This window comes from Otolemur garnettii, unplaced genomic scaffold (assembly GCF_000181295.1).
Source record: "Otolemur garnettii isolate 467f Iridium unplaced genomic scaffold, OtoGar3 scaffold00006, whole genome shotgun sequence".
NCBI lineage: Eukaryota > Metazoa > Chordata > Mammalia > Primates > Galagidae > Otolemur > Otolemur garnettii.
In genome coordinates, this window is record NW_003852401.1 from 43,971,114 (window position 1) to 43,985,943 (window position 14,830).

The 14,830-nt window shown below is 36.8% G+C and overlaps 1 protein-coding gene across 4 annotated transcripts in view; it reads left to right on the top strand.

Annotated features, from left to right (window-relative positions):
* CDC14B (cell division cycle 14B) overlaps window positions 1–14,830 on the top strand; it is a 61,203-nt gene that overhangs the window by 13,022 nt on the left and 33,351 nt on the right. For all 4 annotated transcript variants that reach the window (XM_023508111.1, XM_023508114.1, XM_023508113.1 and 1 more), the window contains exons 5-6: window positions 7,124–7,200; window positions 13,479–13,545. In XM_023508111.1, the coding sequence (XP_023363879.1) occupies window positions 7,124–7,200; window positions 13,479–13,545 (144 nt within the window). The remainder of the gene's footprint in view (window positions 1–7,123; window positions 7,201–13,478; window positions 13,546–14,830) is intronic.

Consider the following 14,830-nt stretch of genomic DNA (forward strand, 5'->3'; position numbering starts at 1 on the left):
CCCAGCCACTAACTAAGAGTTTTTAAAGCATAATTGTAGTATACAGAGGATACCCAAAAGTGTATATACATTTTAAGAAAGGAAAAACTTGTATTAAAATTACACTGCTGGCTCGCGCCTGGGGCTCAAGTGGCTAAGGTACCAGACATGTACACCCAAGGTGGTGGGTTGGAATCCAGCCCGGGCCCGCCAAACAACAATGATGGCTGCAACCAAAAAATAGTGGGTGTTGTGGCAGGCACCTGTGGTCTCAGCTACTTGGGAAGCTGAGGCAGGAAAATCGCTTGAGCCCAGGAGTTAGAGGTTGCTGTGAGCTGTGATGCCACGGCACTCTACCCAGGGAGACAGCTGGAGGCTCCTGTCTCCAAAAAAAAAAAAATTGCACTGCTGAAGTCACATTTGACTTCTGCAATTACAAGAGACACAAGGTACAGTAACCAAGATAACAAATGTTGGCTCGGCGCCTATAGCTCAACCGGTTAAGGTGCCAGCCACGTACACCTAAGGTGGCGGGTTTGAATCCCCAGCCTGGACCCGCCAAACAACAATGACGGCTGCAACCAAAAAATAGCCGGGCGTTGTGGCGGGCGCCTGTGGTCCCAGCTACTTGGGAGGCGGAGGCAGGAGACTCTCTTGAGCCCAGGAGTTGGAGGTTGCTGTGAGCTGTAATGCCACGGCACTCTACCCAGGGGGACAGCTTGAGGCTCTGTCTCAAAAAAACAAAAAAAACAAATGTTACCAGTATATGTTATTACAATTTCAGTACAGTTTTTTCCTTTCTTAAAAATGTGTGTACATTTTTAGGCACCCTCTCTGTAATAATTCACTTTAGAAATAATTATGATTTTATCCTTTAAAAAATTTTATATGAGTACTTTATAAGGGAGATATGTGCAGACTAGGTATAAACAATGATTTCTACTAGTTGTAAAAAAAATTACTTGGAAGAGGCTGTTGTATATTGGGGGTTGGGCTTTTAATTTCATTTTAGGTAATGTTGGCACTAATTAATCATTCACTAAGTGTCATGCCTTTTCTCTTTCTTTTCCTTCATTCTAGCTACCTTCATTATACTGTATATCTGCTTGTTAAATTAAATAGTAACAGAGTTACCATTCTATTTTACTGTGATCAGCTTTGATTACCTCTTCCACAGCATTTATGTTTTCCTGACAATATTACAACATTCAGCTCTTCCATAGTTTAATATACTTTCAAGGGCAAACATTCTGTGTGTAAAATAAATGACATAAGCAAACTATTAGCACACAGCTTGCAAATTCGCTTTCCTCTAATGTTTAATAGCTTGCTTTGATAGAACTAATTGTGGCAGCGTATGGATTCCCTGTTTAAAATTTATCACTCTCTATTATTTTCCTTTATAGCTTTGAGAACAGTTTACCTTGTAAACATTTATGTTGAAAATCATGATACTAATTAAATTCTAGGAATATCTTAATTCAGCAATAAGAATTCTAAATTGCATTGAATTGGAGATTGCTGGAACGGTTGTGATAAGAGCTCAGGGACTTAATTTGTTACTTAATGATGATCGTTTGAACCTATAGACCTACTTTTAAAAAATGATTTAATTATTTTGGACTCAGTAGCTGGTGTCAGGTCGAAGTGGCTGCAGGAGGAAGGATTCAGGTGGGAGTTAAGGGAGGGAGCAGAGGGTCGTACCCGTAGGGAAACATCTAATTCAGCAGATGGCTGTGCAGTTGGGGCAGCAGAGGCCAGAGAATAGAGATTGTAAACACCCTTGCTGGGTGTCTGTGAGCGGCAGGGCAAACAGCAACCAGGCAGCTGTAAATAGCAGCCAGGCGCCGCTATTGTGAGGTGAACTGAGCCCAAAGAAGGGACAGCCCAGGCCCACAGGCAGAAGGGCTGCTGCCTTGAGAGACATAAGGGATGTGGCACTCATCACTCTTGATCACAATTTTACTTCCCTTTCAACTCAAGGGAGCCTGACTGGCATTTTAGCTGCCTGGGGTACTTCCTGGGTGGTACTAATTGTGGGAACCAGGGAAAAGAGATGGTTGTCGGGCCATTTATGATCCTTGACCTCAGATTTATTAAGCTTTCTGGAATTTTGGATTCCATTCTCATTTTAGTCCTTGTTTTAGATAGTGTGGCTTCTTGTCTATAAATAAGACCTGAGCAGCAGGCCCTTTTCCATCAATAACAAGCAGTGTGTGATCTTAGATGAGCAGTTAATGCCACAGTTTAGAAGGCAGTAGCCACTGGTTTTATGTAACTCACAGAGTATTTATAAATAGTTATGGCACTTTTTTTCCCTCAATGTTTAAAAATCACAAAATTTCATTTAAAAAATGAAGATTTTAGCTTTTTTTTTTTTTTTTAAGTCCCTACAACTCACACAGTGCTTGCCATATGCATTTATTCCCAGGGATAATTCACACATTTTTATTAGCTGTCTGGCCTCAGTGGACGTATATTTGCTCCTCTGGACTTCCTATTTCATTCAGCCTAAATTGAGGATCTTTATTCTAGTGTATTACAGACATACTCTATATAAATAATAGTAATTAGAAAAGTGAGATTATTGAAATGTAAAAGTTACCTGATTTTTTTTTTTAATGACTTAGGATTTCTTTGGCCAGTATTTGTATATGAGCTGTGAAAGTGATTTTATCTTATTTTAGTCTATAAAATTGTTTATTATATTATATACATTCTTTCTCCTGCTAACCTTTTTTACTTAGCAGTTGACTAAGCTTATTTCAAACTTGGATTGATTGATGAACATTCTTTATTAATCTGGCAGGAATAAATTTATTTTTTTAAAGATCAGTCAAACTCTTGGCATAAGAAAGACTATGTCATCTGGCTGACATGTGAAAATAGTCATGAGAATTTTTAAATGCTAAAACATTGTGACATTTCTCCATAAAGAATATTTGAAAAGACTTTGCTTGGTTTCTGAGGCTGCCTCATTTGTTGTTGGAATTTAAATGCCCTTTGTTGTTCTGAACTTGAGAATGTGATGAATTGCATAGTGTTCAGGTTTTTAAACTTTACCAGAGACTCTCTAAGTATACAAATAAAGTTTCAAAATGTTGTGTATAAGAATAGAAATAGAAATAAGAAACACATGGCTAATAGGGTGTTTTTTTGGAGACAGAGTCTCCCTCTGTCACCCAAGCTAGAGTGCCATGGCCTCAGCCTAGCTCGCTCACAGCAACCTTATACACCTGGCTCAAGCAGTCTTCCTGCCTCAGCTTCCTGACTAGCTGGGACTAAAGGCAAGTGACACCACACCTGGCTTTGTTTTTTTATTTTTAGTGGACACAGGGTCTTGCTCTGCCCAGGCTGGTCTTGAACTCCTGAGCTAAAGTGATCCCACCCTTGTCTCCCAGAGTGGTGGGATTACAGGCATGAGCCACTGTGCCCTGCCCTAATTTGTTTTTTATTATTTGATGGCTGGCTTGGCAGAATTGAAACAATAAATTTTCTAAGTTGTGATCTTTCATCTATCCACTGCTAATTGAGCACCTCCCAGGTTTTGAAACAGCGATGAGTAGATTCATTCTAAGAGGAGTTGGGACATGCAGACAGTGATTTTTAAATTGGGGGTGGTGGAAAGTTCTAGAAATGGCTAAGGTATTGTTCAACAAAAAATAACCTTGGACCATGACTTTGAAAACCACTACTGATATCTCCATTAGTTTCTACTATAATATTTTATTCTTTCTGTAAGATTGCAGTTTGCTCCTTCAAGGAGGTTCTCTATCCTAGAGACAAGTGACTCTTATGTTTCCCAAACTGCATCTCTGCCCTGTCATTTCCTCATGGTTGAGTGTGCTACTGTGTTATCTATTGCTACCCAGCAAATTACTCCAAAACAAAATGACTTAAAATAACAGTAAACCCAAACCTAAACAGTAAACTCATCTCTACAAAAAATGGAAAGACTAGCTGGGTGTTGTGGTGGGCACCTGTAGTCCTAGCTACTCTGGAGTTTGAGGCAAGAGGATCACCTGAGCCCAGGAGATTGAGGTTGCTGTGAGCTATGATGATGTTATGGCATTCTGCCTAGGACGACAGAGTGACACTCTCGATCTCAAAAAAAAGAGAAGAAAGAAAGAGCCACTTGTCATCTAGCCTCAGAATTCACACTCTGTCATTCCTGCACTGTTGTACTGTTTCCACGGGGCACCCTGGCCATTTGTGGGGGCACATAAGGGTGGAAATTCCAGGATGTGAGACTCTTTGGGGCTGTCTTAGAAGTTGGCTATCACAGCTGTCTAATATCTTTTCTTGGTCATCATTTGTTGTTTTCTGTTGTGAAATAATGCTGTGTATATGCATAGCTTCTCAGGAAAGTATACCAAAAGAATTTGAGAAATGCGTAGTATCCAAATTGCCAGGAGCTCAGTGATAAATAATAAAATTGCATCAATTTTCAACATCTTAACACAAGCTGAGAATTTGTGTTAATATAGGAGTCAGTTATAGGGTTCTTCTTAAGTAACACATTTAGAATTATTTCATTTGGGGAAGGCCTTTTCTTAGGAAGATAAGTAAAAATTATAGATTGGTAGGAAATATTTCTCTGATAGTTATTATATAAATGGATTTATTACGAATCTAAGTTTTCTTCAATTTATCTGGGTATGACTTATTTTATCTATTTGTGTACAGGCATTCCCTAGCTGTATTTTTAAATTACAGTGTTTTTAAGTTCATTGCCAGGAATTTGGGTTTTTTTCCCCCATAGGAAAAAATGTTACATTGTTCTTGTGTTCTTTGAATTGAACTGTGTTCCAGGGTTAACCTACGGTTATTTAATGTATTAAACTACTTTTGTTCTGAATTAATACCATTGCAATTTTAGTAATTTAAGAGGCTAACCCCAGTCTGAAGTAGAATTCTCTTCATTGGTACTTAAGGAAAAACATATAATTTGTAAGAAAGTCTTAGAAATTTAGGAAAATTCTAAAACAAATCTCTGGATTTCATTTCAATATAGAAAGGAGTCAAACCCTATTCTCACCCTTATTGGCTACAAAGTGGGTTTTATTTATTTACTTAGTTTTAGGAGAGATTTTTGGGAGGGGATCTGCTAGGACGTCCTAAAATAGAGTGGAAAAAAGATTTCACTGATGTTATCTGGACTTAGAAGAGGCAGGAGAAGTTGAAGACTAGAATGGAATGAGAGAATTTGAAAAAATAGGCTGAATTTTAAAATTTTAAGAATTGTCATGAAGTAGTTGTTATGCTGTTTCTCCAAATAAATAGTAATAAAGTAGAAAGTCAACTGATAGGTTGATGCTTACAAGATGTAAATGTAGAGTAAATTAGGTAGGGACAAATGAATTTCACAAACATAGTCTGTTGCATGAGATTATAGACGATGGTCTTATGATTAGTTCATGATAACTTACATTCTTATAATCAAAGGCAGTAATAGTGTATTTCAAAATTATTGTACTATTAGGTAACATTTAATAAAATATTTTGTTATTTTTGGAATCGATTGTTCTTCTGTTAGGCCTTTTGTGGGTTCATATGCTGCTGTAGATAACTAAATGTTTGAAGAGTCTGTAGAGTTAACTATTAGTTTTTGTATTCTTTATAGAGTAAATGAGATGAAATCTTACTAAGAAACAGGCTAGAGACATTGGGAAGAATTTTCCATGTATGAGTCTTAAAACAGAAAATTGATGAAATGCCCTCTGGAAACTGAGTTAACTCTTACAACAACTAGTTTTAGAATATGTCTTTTTCTGGGTTTCAATGATTTCTTTCATAATTTCTCTTAATCCAGTGATATTTTTATATTTATGTCAAATTTTTATCAGGGTTCATATATAAAGAAACAGTAAAACATGGATTCTCAGAATGCTTACAATTTGGTTGAGGACACAGGCCACATATATAATATTAAGTAATGGAGATGAAAAGTTTGTTATTAACTTTTTTAGTGACTTTTTTTATTAGTAAAATTTTGAATATATTTTTCCAAAGTAAGTTTAGAATTTTGTTTAATTTTGGTATATGTGCCAAATTTAATGCTGTGTGGCCTTCTCTCTATTGCCCACCGTACGTGAGTTGAATGTGCCCTGCGAGATGATTCTGAAGTCCCAGGCCAATTTCTTTTTAAACTTGCCATGAGATCGTGTGGAAAGTAGTTTGAAAAAACTTGTGGGCTTTTTTTTTGGGGGGGGGGGTGTGTGTAAATCAAATTAGTTCTAAAAGTGTCTTGTTTATCAAAATATTTATGTGGTACCTTAAAGGATAATAAATGCATTTATTTAGAGAGATGCCAATGAAATTTTCAGAAATTCTTTATGTTTCTAAAATAAACAAGTTACTTGTGAGGAGGAGGAGCAGAGACTTAGACTAAGAACATACTTCTGCAACATTAGAAGTGAGAAGACATTGAAACTAATATGTGCAAACTATCAAGAGAAGATGACTGCAGACCAAAAATCCTATGCAAAGCCACAATAAATGGCAAGGCAGAAAAAAGAAATTTTTGGAAATGCAGGAATACCAGCTACAGACATCACATGCTAAGGAATATATCTGAAATATTCTCCCAGATGGAAATTAAAAGTATCACTTAGTTCAAGGATAAAAGAAGCAGATGAGAGTAGGGAACAAACACAGTTTTACAGTAAACTTGTATAGTATTATAAATACTTGAACCTAAATGGATGGAATCCATCAAAATCATTGTTCTGCTTTTGTTTCCTTCCACCTCATCCCAATCCAACCCCCTCCCCCCCATCTCCCACTTGCTTCTTAACTGTCATTTCAGTGAACTTCAGGAAGGAGATGAGGTACAAGTATGTGCTTAGTCTAACATCTTGATTTGGAAAATCTTTTTATGAAAGTGCTGTACTTCCTACTGCAGTAGATTCTTGCGAACAGTTTTTGGTCAGGGCTCATATTACAAGTGACAGAGACCAGCAAAGGCAGACTTAAACAAAAAAGGAATCCACTAACAGGGTACTGAGTGACTCATAGGGTCTTTGGGAAGGCTAGAGAACCCAGCTTAGTTGATGGGCTCGAAAGTGACATATTTTACTTCACTGTGAGAGTGTGAATCTTCATTTAGAAGTAAACTGCCTTTTTTTTCTCTTTTCAAATGCAGGTGATATATTTGGGGAGAACTCCAGAAGACGCATATAGAATATTAATCTTTGGAGATACATCCTATATTCCTTTCAGGTAAATATAAGAATAAGATAGTAGGCTCATTTAATCAGCTCCTTGCTGATACCTTGGTAGTTGTTTCTGGAAAAAGATCTGATAAATAGTCATTTTAGGGTGGGTGCAAATGACACCATAGATTTATCTTGATGTTATCTCATGGGAGGTGGCCTTGTGCATTGTGGGATGTCTAGCAGCATGCCTGGCTTATGGCCACTAGATAGCAGTAATATCCCAACCTCCACCCTAATTGTCAAACCCCAATGTATACCTATCCCAGAAGTGGCACAAGGGGTGGGGAGAAAAATCTACCCTAGTTGAAAACTGCCAGTGATGAAAACTAGGCTTTATAGTCAAGTGAGAGTTACTAAAAACTACCACTAAGGAGTATGGTTCTTGAGGAGTAAAGAAATACATTTTCCCAATAATCAGTAGTTACTTTCTGGGGCAAAAATTGAACCCCTTTTTTTCTAGAGACACAACCCCCCAGACAGTAGGTGCGGTTGCTAATCCAACACCATTTCCAGAAAAACTAGTCGGGCAGCTGTGTCACGGAGGTGGTAGATAGTGATGTCTTTACAAGAATGGATGACACATTTCTCTCTGAACTTGCCATGTGATGGTGTTAAAAATATTTTGAAAAAACTTGCGGGTTTTGTGTGTGTGTGTGTGTGTGTGTATGTATAAATCAAATTAGTTCTAAAAGTTTTTTTTTAATCAAAATATTTGACTGAGTTATGTATCTAAATACTGTGTGGTGTCGTAAAGGGTAATAAATGCATGAAATGTGTTTGTTGCATAGTTTATCGGTAATTTCAAATTGTAGTCTTTGATTTACAAATTAGTTCATTGTTTTAGAATTGTGTATACTTCAAATGCCTAATTTAATGATATGGCCCTGCCTTTAAAAATGTAAGGTTATAGATCTGACTTCTTATAGATAGATGACCTTTGAGGTGGCTCTTCTTAATTATTGGCAGAATCTCCTTTTCAAATAACTCGGACTTTTTATGGACTTACTCCATGAAATAGAGATTTGTCAACGTAATCTGAATAATTCAGTAATATATTGAATTAAAGATTGTATATTAGTGATTTAGCTAATTAGAAGAATTGGTTTGAATCTAGTTCACCCCTTTCTTGCTAGTTCATGGATGACCTTAAGTGTTCTGATATTTGAGGTAGGTAGGAAGGGAAGAGAGGAAATAAAAGTCATCTTCTAAACTGAAGAGTACGTCATTCTCTTCTCAACCTATAACATAACAGCAGTCACATACTTCTTTTAGAAGAAATGCTTGTATTTGTGGTCCCTGAGTCCCAGGGACATAGGCCATCTCTTGATACACAGTGATAATTTTGTTGTACACAACTCTTTAGCATAGTAATCCTTTAAAATGCCATGCTTACAGTTTGCCACAGAAGGTCCTGAAATATGAATAAGTTCACATATTTCACATTGAAATTCAAGGATCCATGGAACACTGTTGATGTGAAAAAAGAGGTTTGGGGTTAAATATAGGTGCCAAAAACAGAATAAACATTGCTTACTGCTATTCCTGTGTTTAGAATTATTGAAGTTTGGAATTGAGAAATGAAGTTAGTTACTTCTGATCCTAAGAGTATTGGTAAGTAATTCTTTGAGAAACAGGACAGGACTTACCTGGAAACCATGCAGGTTTGCTAAATTTGAATCTCTTCAGTGATAGGTGCCAGGTATTTGATTCACCTAAACAGTGTTTCTCAAAGTATGGCCCATGAACTGGTGCCAGTCTGTGAACATTTTGTTATTAGCCTGCGATGAAATAAGTACAGAGATTGAGAATAAGATTTTAGAGACATTTATAGTTATTTAATAGACTAATTTTATGTTTTGAAATCAAATAATGAAGAATTTGGGCTTATATTTTTTTCTATTTTTCATTTTGTTTACAAAAATAAGTAATGCATTATTGTGGATGCATAATGGTACAGTACTATTGTATTATATTTCATATTGTATTTTGCAAAAACAACAGCCTGTGATGGATTTAATTTTTTGGGGGGAGGGGGGAGATGGTCTGACTCTGTCACCCCAGCTAGAGTACAGTGGTCTCATCATAGCTCACTGCCCACTCCAACTCCTGAATGACCATTCTGTCAGCCTCCTAAGTAGCTAGGACTGTAGGCGTAAACCACAACACCAAGCTAATTTTTCTGTTTTGTGTTAGAGTTGAGGTCTGTCTCTTGCTCAAGCTGGTCTCAAATCCCTGACTTACAATGATCCTCCTACCTTAGGCTCCCAATATGCTAGGATTATAGGTGTGAGCCACTGTGCCTGGCTAGGACTTAAAATTTTAAGTTTGGTGCTTCACCACATTTTAGTAAGTTCTGTATAACTTACTAATTGGAAAGTAAGCCAATCAAAATCAATAAAGCCTGAGAATATGTTGATAGAAATGGCATTACATTTTTCATCCATGCTAGAAATGTTAGATTAATATGACTAACAAAGTATTGCAAATGAGATTGTGAGAGAATGCCATTCATTTACAATAAATAACTTACTTATGTTCCATAGCAATATTTAATTGGGTTTAATTTAAACTTAGATATAGTTCCTTAACTGTTGAACTTAAAAGTGTCATATATATGTTTTCTTACTGAATTATATTAAATATTTTACTGTCTGCATGAAAAATAGTGTAAGATGTAGTTTACTATTTTCTTGGTATTGTAGGATCATTATTGTGTAGAGCATATCCAGAGGAACCTCTGTAAGTTGACCACCCAAGGGACTAACAAACTGGTCAGCATACAGAGGTGGTCAACATAAGGGCCTAGGCCTACTGCACTTACACATACATGTGGTGCAGGTCCTGTCTGTGAAAATTAGAGTCAACTTAAGGAGGTGGTTAGTGACGGGAGGTGGGTATCTATGGAGGTTCTACTATATTTCTCTTCTCTGGTATTATCTATTATACTCTTTATTTCTTAGTTGATTTTCTTTTTTTTTTTTCTCTGCTTTTGATTTTCTTGAAAGGTATTGCACAGTTGTTAACAGATCGACTATTAACTATTGACACCAGATATATGGGTGGTTAGTTCTCAGCTCTTCCACTAGAATCTCTGTGGTTCTTTAAAAATGTAAGCCTTTATCTCCTACTGTGTAAATGGGAACAATAATAAAATTTCCCTAAAGGAGTTGTGAGGCTGAAGTGACATCCTGCATATTAAACACTTGGCCCTCAGCTAACATTTGTTGGCTATTCGTTCCCCCATCTTTAAGTTGATGTGTAACTTAAATACAATTTAAAAAACCACTAAGCTCAAGTATACAGAACAGTAAAATTTTCCATGTGTTTATGTAACCACCATGTAGTTCAAGACTCAGAGCATTGCCATCACCCTGGAAGATACCCTCTTGTCCCTTTCCAGGCAGTCATCACCCCTCAACTAGCCTCTACTCTGACTTCTGCCAGCATCATTTAGTTCTGCTTGCCTTTGAACCTCTAATAACTGGAATCATATGGTATGCATTCTGGGGATCTGGCTTGTAGATTTTAAAATACACAATGTCTCTGAGATTTATTTGTAATGTGGCAGGTATCAGTAGTTCATCCTTTGTTACTGCTTCTATACCACAATTTATCTATTGTCCTTTTAGTGGATTTTGGGGTTATTTGCAGTTTGGGGCTATTATGAATACAAACTGTTAGGAAAGTTGCCATTTAAAAAATTTAGTATCTGATATTATTTTTGCAGTTTCTAAGCAATATCCCTTTATTGAATCCATCTGTTTTCCCAAGTTTGTTAAATGATCTTAGCCAAAAAATGGTCTTCCCCACTCGCCCCTACCCCACACTCTCTTGCCCCTGGCCAAAGGGTTTTATCTAGACCCAGGGTTGCTATTTTGCCTGTTTGAAGAAGCCTGATTGCAGGGGGAGGAAGGAGATGTGGGCGTGTTTAAAATTGGAAGTGTAAATGAAATAAATATGAGTGAATAGAAAGACTGTTCTTGTGTATCCAGATAGTAGGTGGTACAAGAGGCAAGATTTGGGGGATTCCAGATCAAAGCTTATCAAATCATCACTGACAAGAGTGGGGCTTGGCCCATAGTAGGTTATCAAAAAAATACCCTTTTTTTTTGAAAATGAGTCCCTATGTAGCCCTTAATAAAGTGCCGTGGCATCACAGTTCACAGCAGCCTCAAACTCTTGGACATAAGCGATCCTCTTGCTCAGTCTCCCAAGTAGCTGGGGTTACAGATGCCCACCATAATGCCCAGCTATTTTTTTTTTTTTTAGAAACAGGGTCTCGCTCTTGCTCAGCCTGGTCTCAAACTCCTGAGCTCAAGCAATCCACCTGCCTCAGCCTCCCAGAGTGCTAGGATTACAGGTGTGAGCCACTGCCGCCTGGCCTAAAAAAGTACATTTAATAAATGCATCAAATTGTTACAAAGTCTGTTCAGCATGGTATTAACTGGAAAATAATTATGAGTCAGTTAATAAGATAGTAATAGTATTTAACTCAGAAGATGTGGTTAAAATCATTGGGGTCCAATTTGAGAATTTCCATTGGTAATTTTCATTTGGTTTAGGCTAAACGGTTTCATTTTTCTGCCTTACCTTCTCTATCTAAAGTTGTTTCTTATTCTATGAAAAAACTATTTCTACAAAAAGAGTATTTGTGTTGATTCTGTGGGTCAGTAGTTCATAAATTTGAGCATACATCACCTGCAAGACCTGTTGAAAACACCAGTTAACTGGCCCTACCCCTAGAACTTTTGGTTCAGTAAATGTTGGGGGAGTCTAGTGCTGCTGGCCCCTGGGTACTGCTCCTGCAGGTCAGTTTGCTTTTTCCTGTCTGAATATTGCCAATAAGCTATTGATAGCATTTTTTTTCTGGGATGAATAGAGATCTTTCCTAGCATTTAGAGGAAAAACTTTTCAATTCAGAAATTAACAGAACAGAAATAATGTGTTATAAACCTTGTGTCCAGTCTTCATGAAAGCTAACATAATTCAGTGATTCTAGTTCAGCCAGTAGCATCAAACACTCTTTGGGCTAAAAAGGATGCATTTTGTTTTTCTTACAGTTTAATATTGCTATAATTAATAATCTCAACCTTTAAGGTTTGTTTAGACAAGAATTAAAAGTTAAAAATGTACAATTACAATGTTTCATTATTTCCCACCTTTTAAAAGTTGATGTATAACTTAACATCCAATTAAAAAACACTAATCTTAAGTCTACAGCATGGTAAAGTTTCACATATGGATATGTAACTGCCACCCCGTAAGAAATACTAGTGTGAAAACCTAGTATCCTAAGTGCCTAAGGGAGGCACTTAGATGGCTCTAGGAGCAGCCTTGTACCACTGAGGAACAGAGGAATAATATTCAGATGGGCACAGTTGTTTGGCATTCCTGGCTTAATCATAATTGGATTAATTTTTATCTTGCTTAGTTCCAAAAAATTTCATCTTGTAATGGATTAAGGTAGCTGAAAAGGGGAGGGGTGGGGACCTTATTTTTCTGGACAGGTATCTTACTTGAAGTTAAGAGATTTGTGGTAAGATTGCTGATAGGTATTTATATAATATTTGAATGGAGTTGTTGGTAAGATAATTTAAGCACTTTCTCAAGAGTAGAATGATTCTTCAAAAGGTAGTTGACTCTTTAGTTCCTATGATTTTATTGGTACTATTATTTTCCTTTAAGAATCAGAAAAATGTTACCCAGTTAAATTCTTAAAAATCCTAGCATAATGATAGCGACAAAATGCTTATGGCCTTGTACCTAGTATTTCAAATATTATCTTGATTTCTCAACATTTTTTTTTTCCTACTTTGAAGGAGATACACATACACACATATGTGTGCATATCTAGACACACATGCTCATATACAGGAAGAGTCAGAAAGCAGTCTTTTCTGTAACATTTGATATGGTATTTTCTAGTTTAAGGAAAAAAAAATGTAAAAGCCTTGCCCTTTTAGGAGGAGAGTTTGGTGTTAATGATTAGTTGAATGCAAGAAAGAAGCTCAGCTGTCAAAACAAAAAGTGATCCAGAAAGATCCTGTAGAGTTTAGGGAAATGGCCATTATTGGTTCAGGCCTATAATACAATACCAATTGGAATAGGTAGAAACTGCAATGGAATTTATAATTAACTTAACCTTTATTTAAAATCCAAAAGGGAAGTTTTTTGTTTTAAATTTGAAGAATGGTTCTGAGTGTATATTTGATTTTGAATTCTAGTCAGCTCTGTCTTGAGGTAATTAACCGAACTGTTATTTCTATACTTTCGGAATTTCAGAGATGCTGCCTATGGAAGTTGCAATTTCTACATTACACTTCTTGACTGTTTTCATGCAGTAAAGAAGGTAAGTGACTTGTAGGATGCTCCTAGTGTAGGGTGACCAGACATCCCTCTTTTGGCGGGACAGTCCTGCTTTTCAACAATTTGTCCCGCCTCGTTTTAAAAAAGTCCTGATTTTTGGAAAGAATGCACGAACGGGTGGGAGAACAGGAAGAGAATATATGGTTTTCAGCTGCCATGTGGCTATTTCGCCAGAATATGAGTTTTATATTATTTTTGTTAATTTTATAATGTTAAACTGTAATAATAACAAATAATTGCTGAGAAGTGATTATCGAGAACTGCTTATCAAAGTTTGCATTATTGTCAGGCCCTGCCCTGCCCCGCCCCGCCCCCGCCCCGCCCGGCCCCCTGGCCATGTTGTCCCGCCTTACCAATGTTAAAATCTGGTCACCCTATCCTAGTGTTGTGTTGGAGAACTAACATAGTCCAAGGGAAGAGGAGGCCTTCTTCCCCAAAGATCTGTTTGTAAGAATTTCTTCCAAGATGTATATGACGACAGAGGTATTCCATTTCCCAAGTAACATTAGAGCTAAGAAAACCAGGAAACAGTTGATTCTGAAAATAAGAATGCTTCTATGCACGGAATTGGGGGAAAGCCATTTAAAAAACAGGACTGTAAGAGACTGTCCTGAAATTAGATTTCTGGATCCAGAATTGGTTTTGAGTATGTTGTGATTCAAAAGAGAAAAAGTAAATAGATGCCTGCTTTTCAGTCTAGGATTTATGTATTTTATAAGTCTTATTCCCACCAATATTATTTACAATAGAATTTAACACAGTAACTGTCAAACACTTCATTTTCATTTCTTCCTGTGTTCAGTTTCTGGTTTAATACGATTGAAGTAGCCATTTGGTTGCTTACAAGATTTTATATAAAATTGAAATGTGTCACTACTGCCTGTGTCAGAAGAATTTTCATGTAACTCCTGTGCCTTATACCCAGGGCTCATGTCTTGACTCCAGGGCCCCCTATCTTGACTTAATATCACATTCTGAGTGAACAGGGTCCCTTTGGGTATGCAATACGGCAAGCCCTGGTGTATTTATTTCTTTAGAGTTTCCAGGCAGCACAAGAAATGAGAATTAGAAATCAGTAGCCCGTCAGATATGCCTTCAGCAACATCTCAGGTTTTATATAACTTGTATTTTTGAAGCCAAAAGGAACCCATGTTTACTTTCTTAATAGGTGTCCCAAATGGTTGCCATAAATAGGAAAAAACTAATAAACTTCTATTTCCTATTTTTAATATTCTTTGTATTTATATATCAACCTGTACAGAAATATT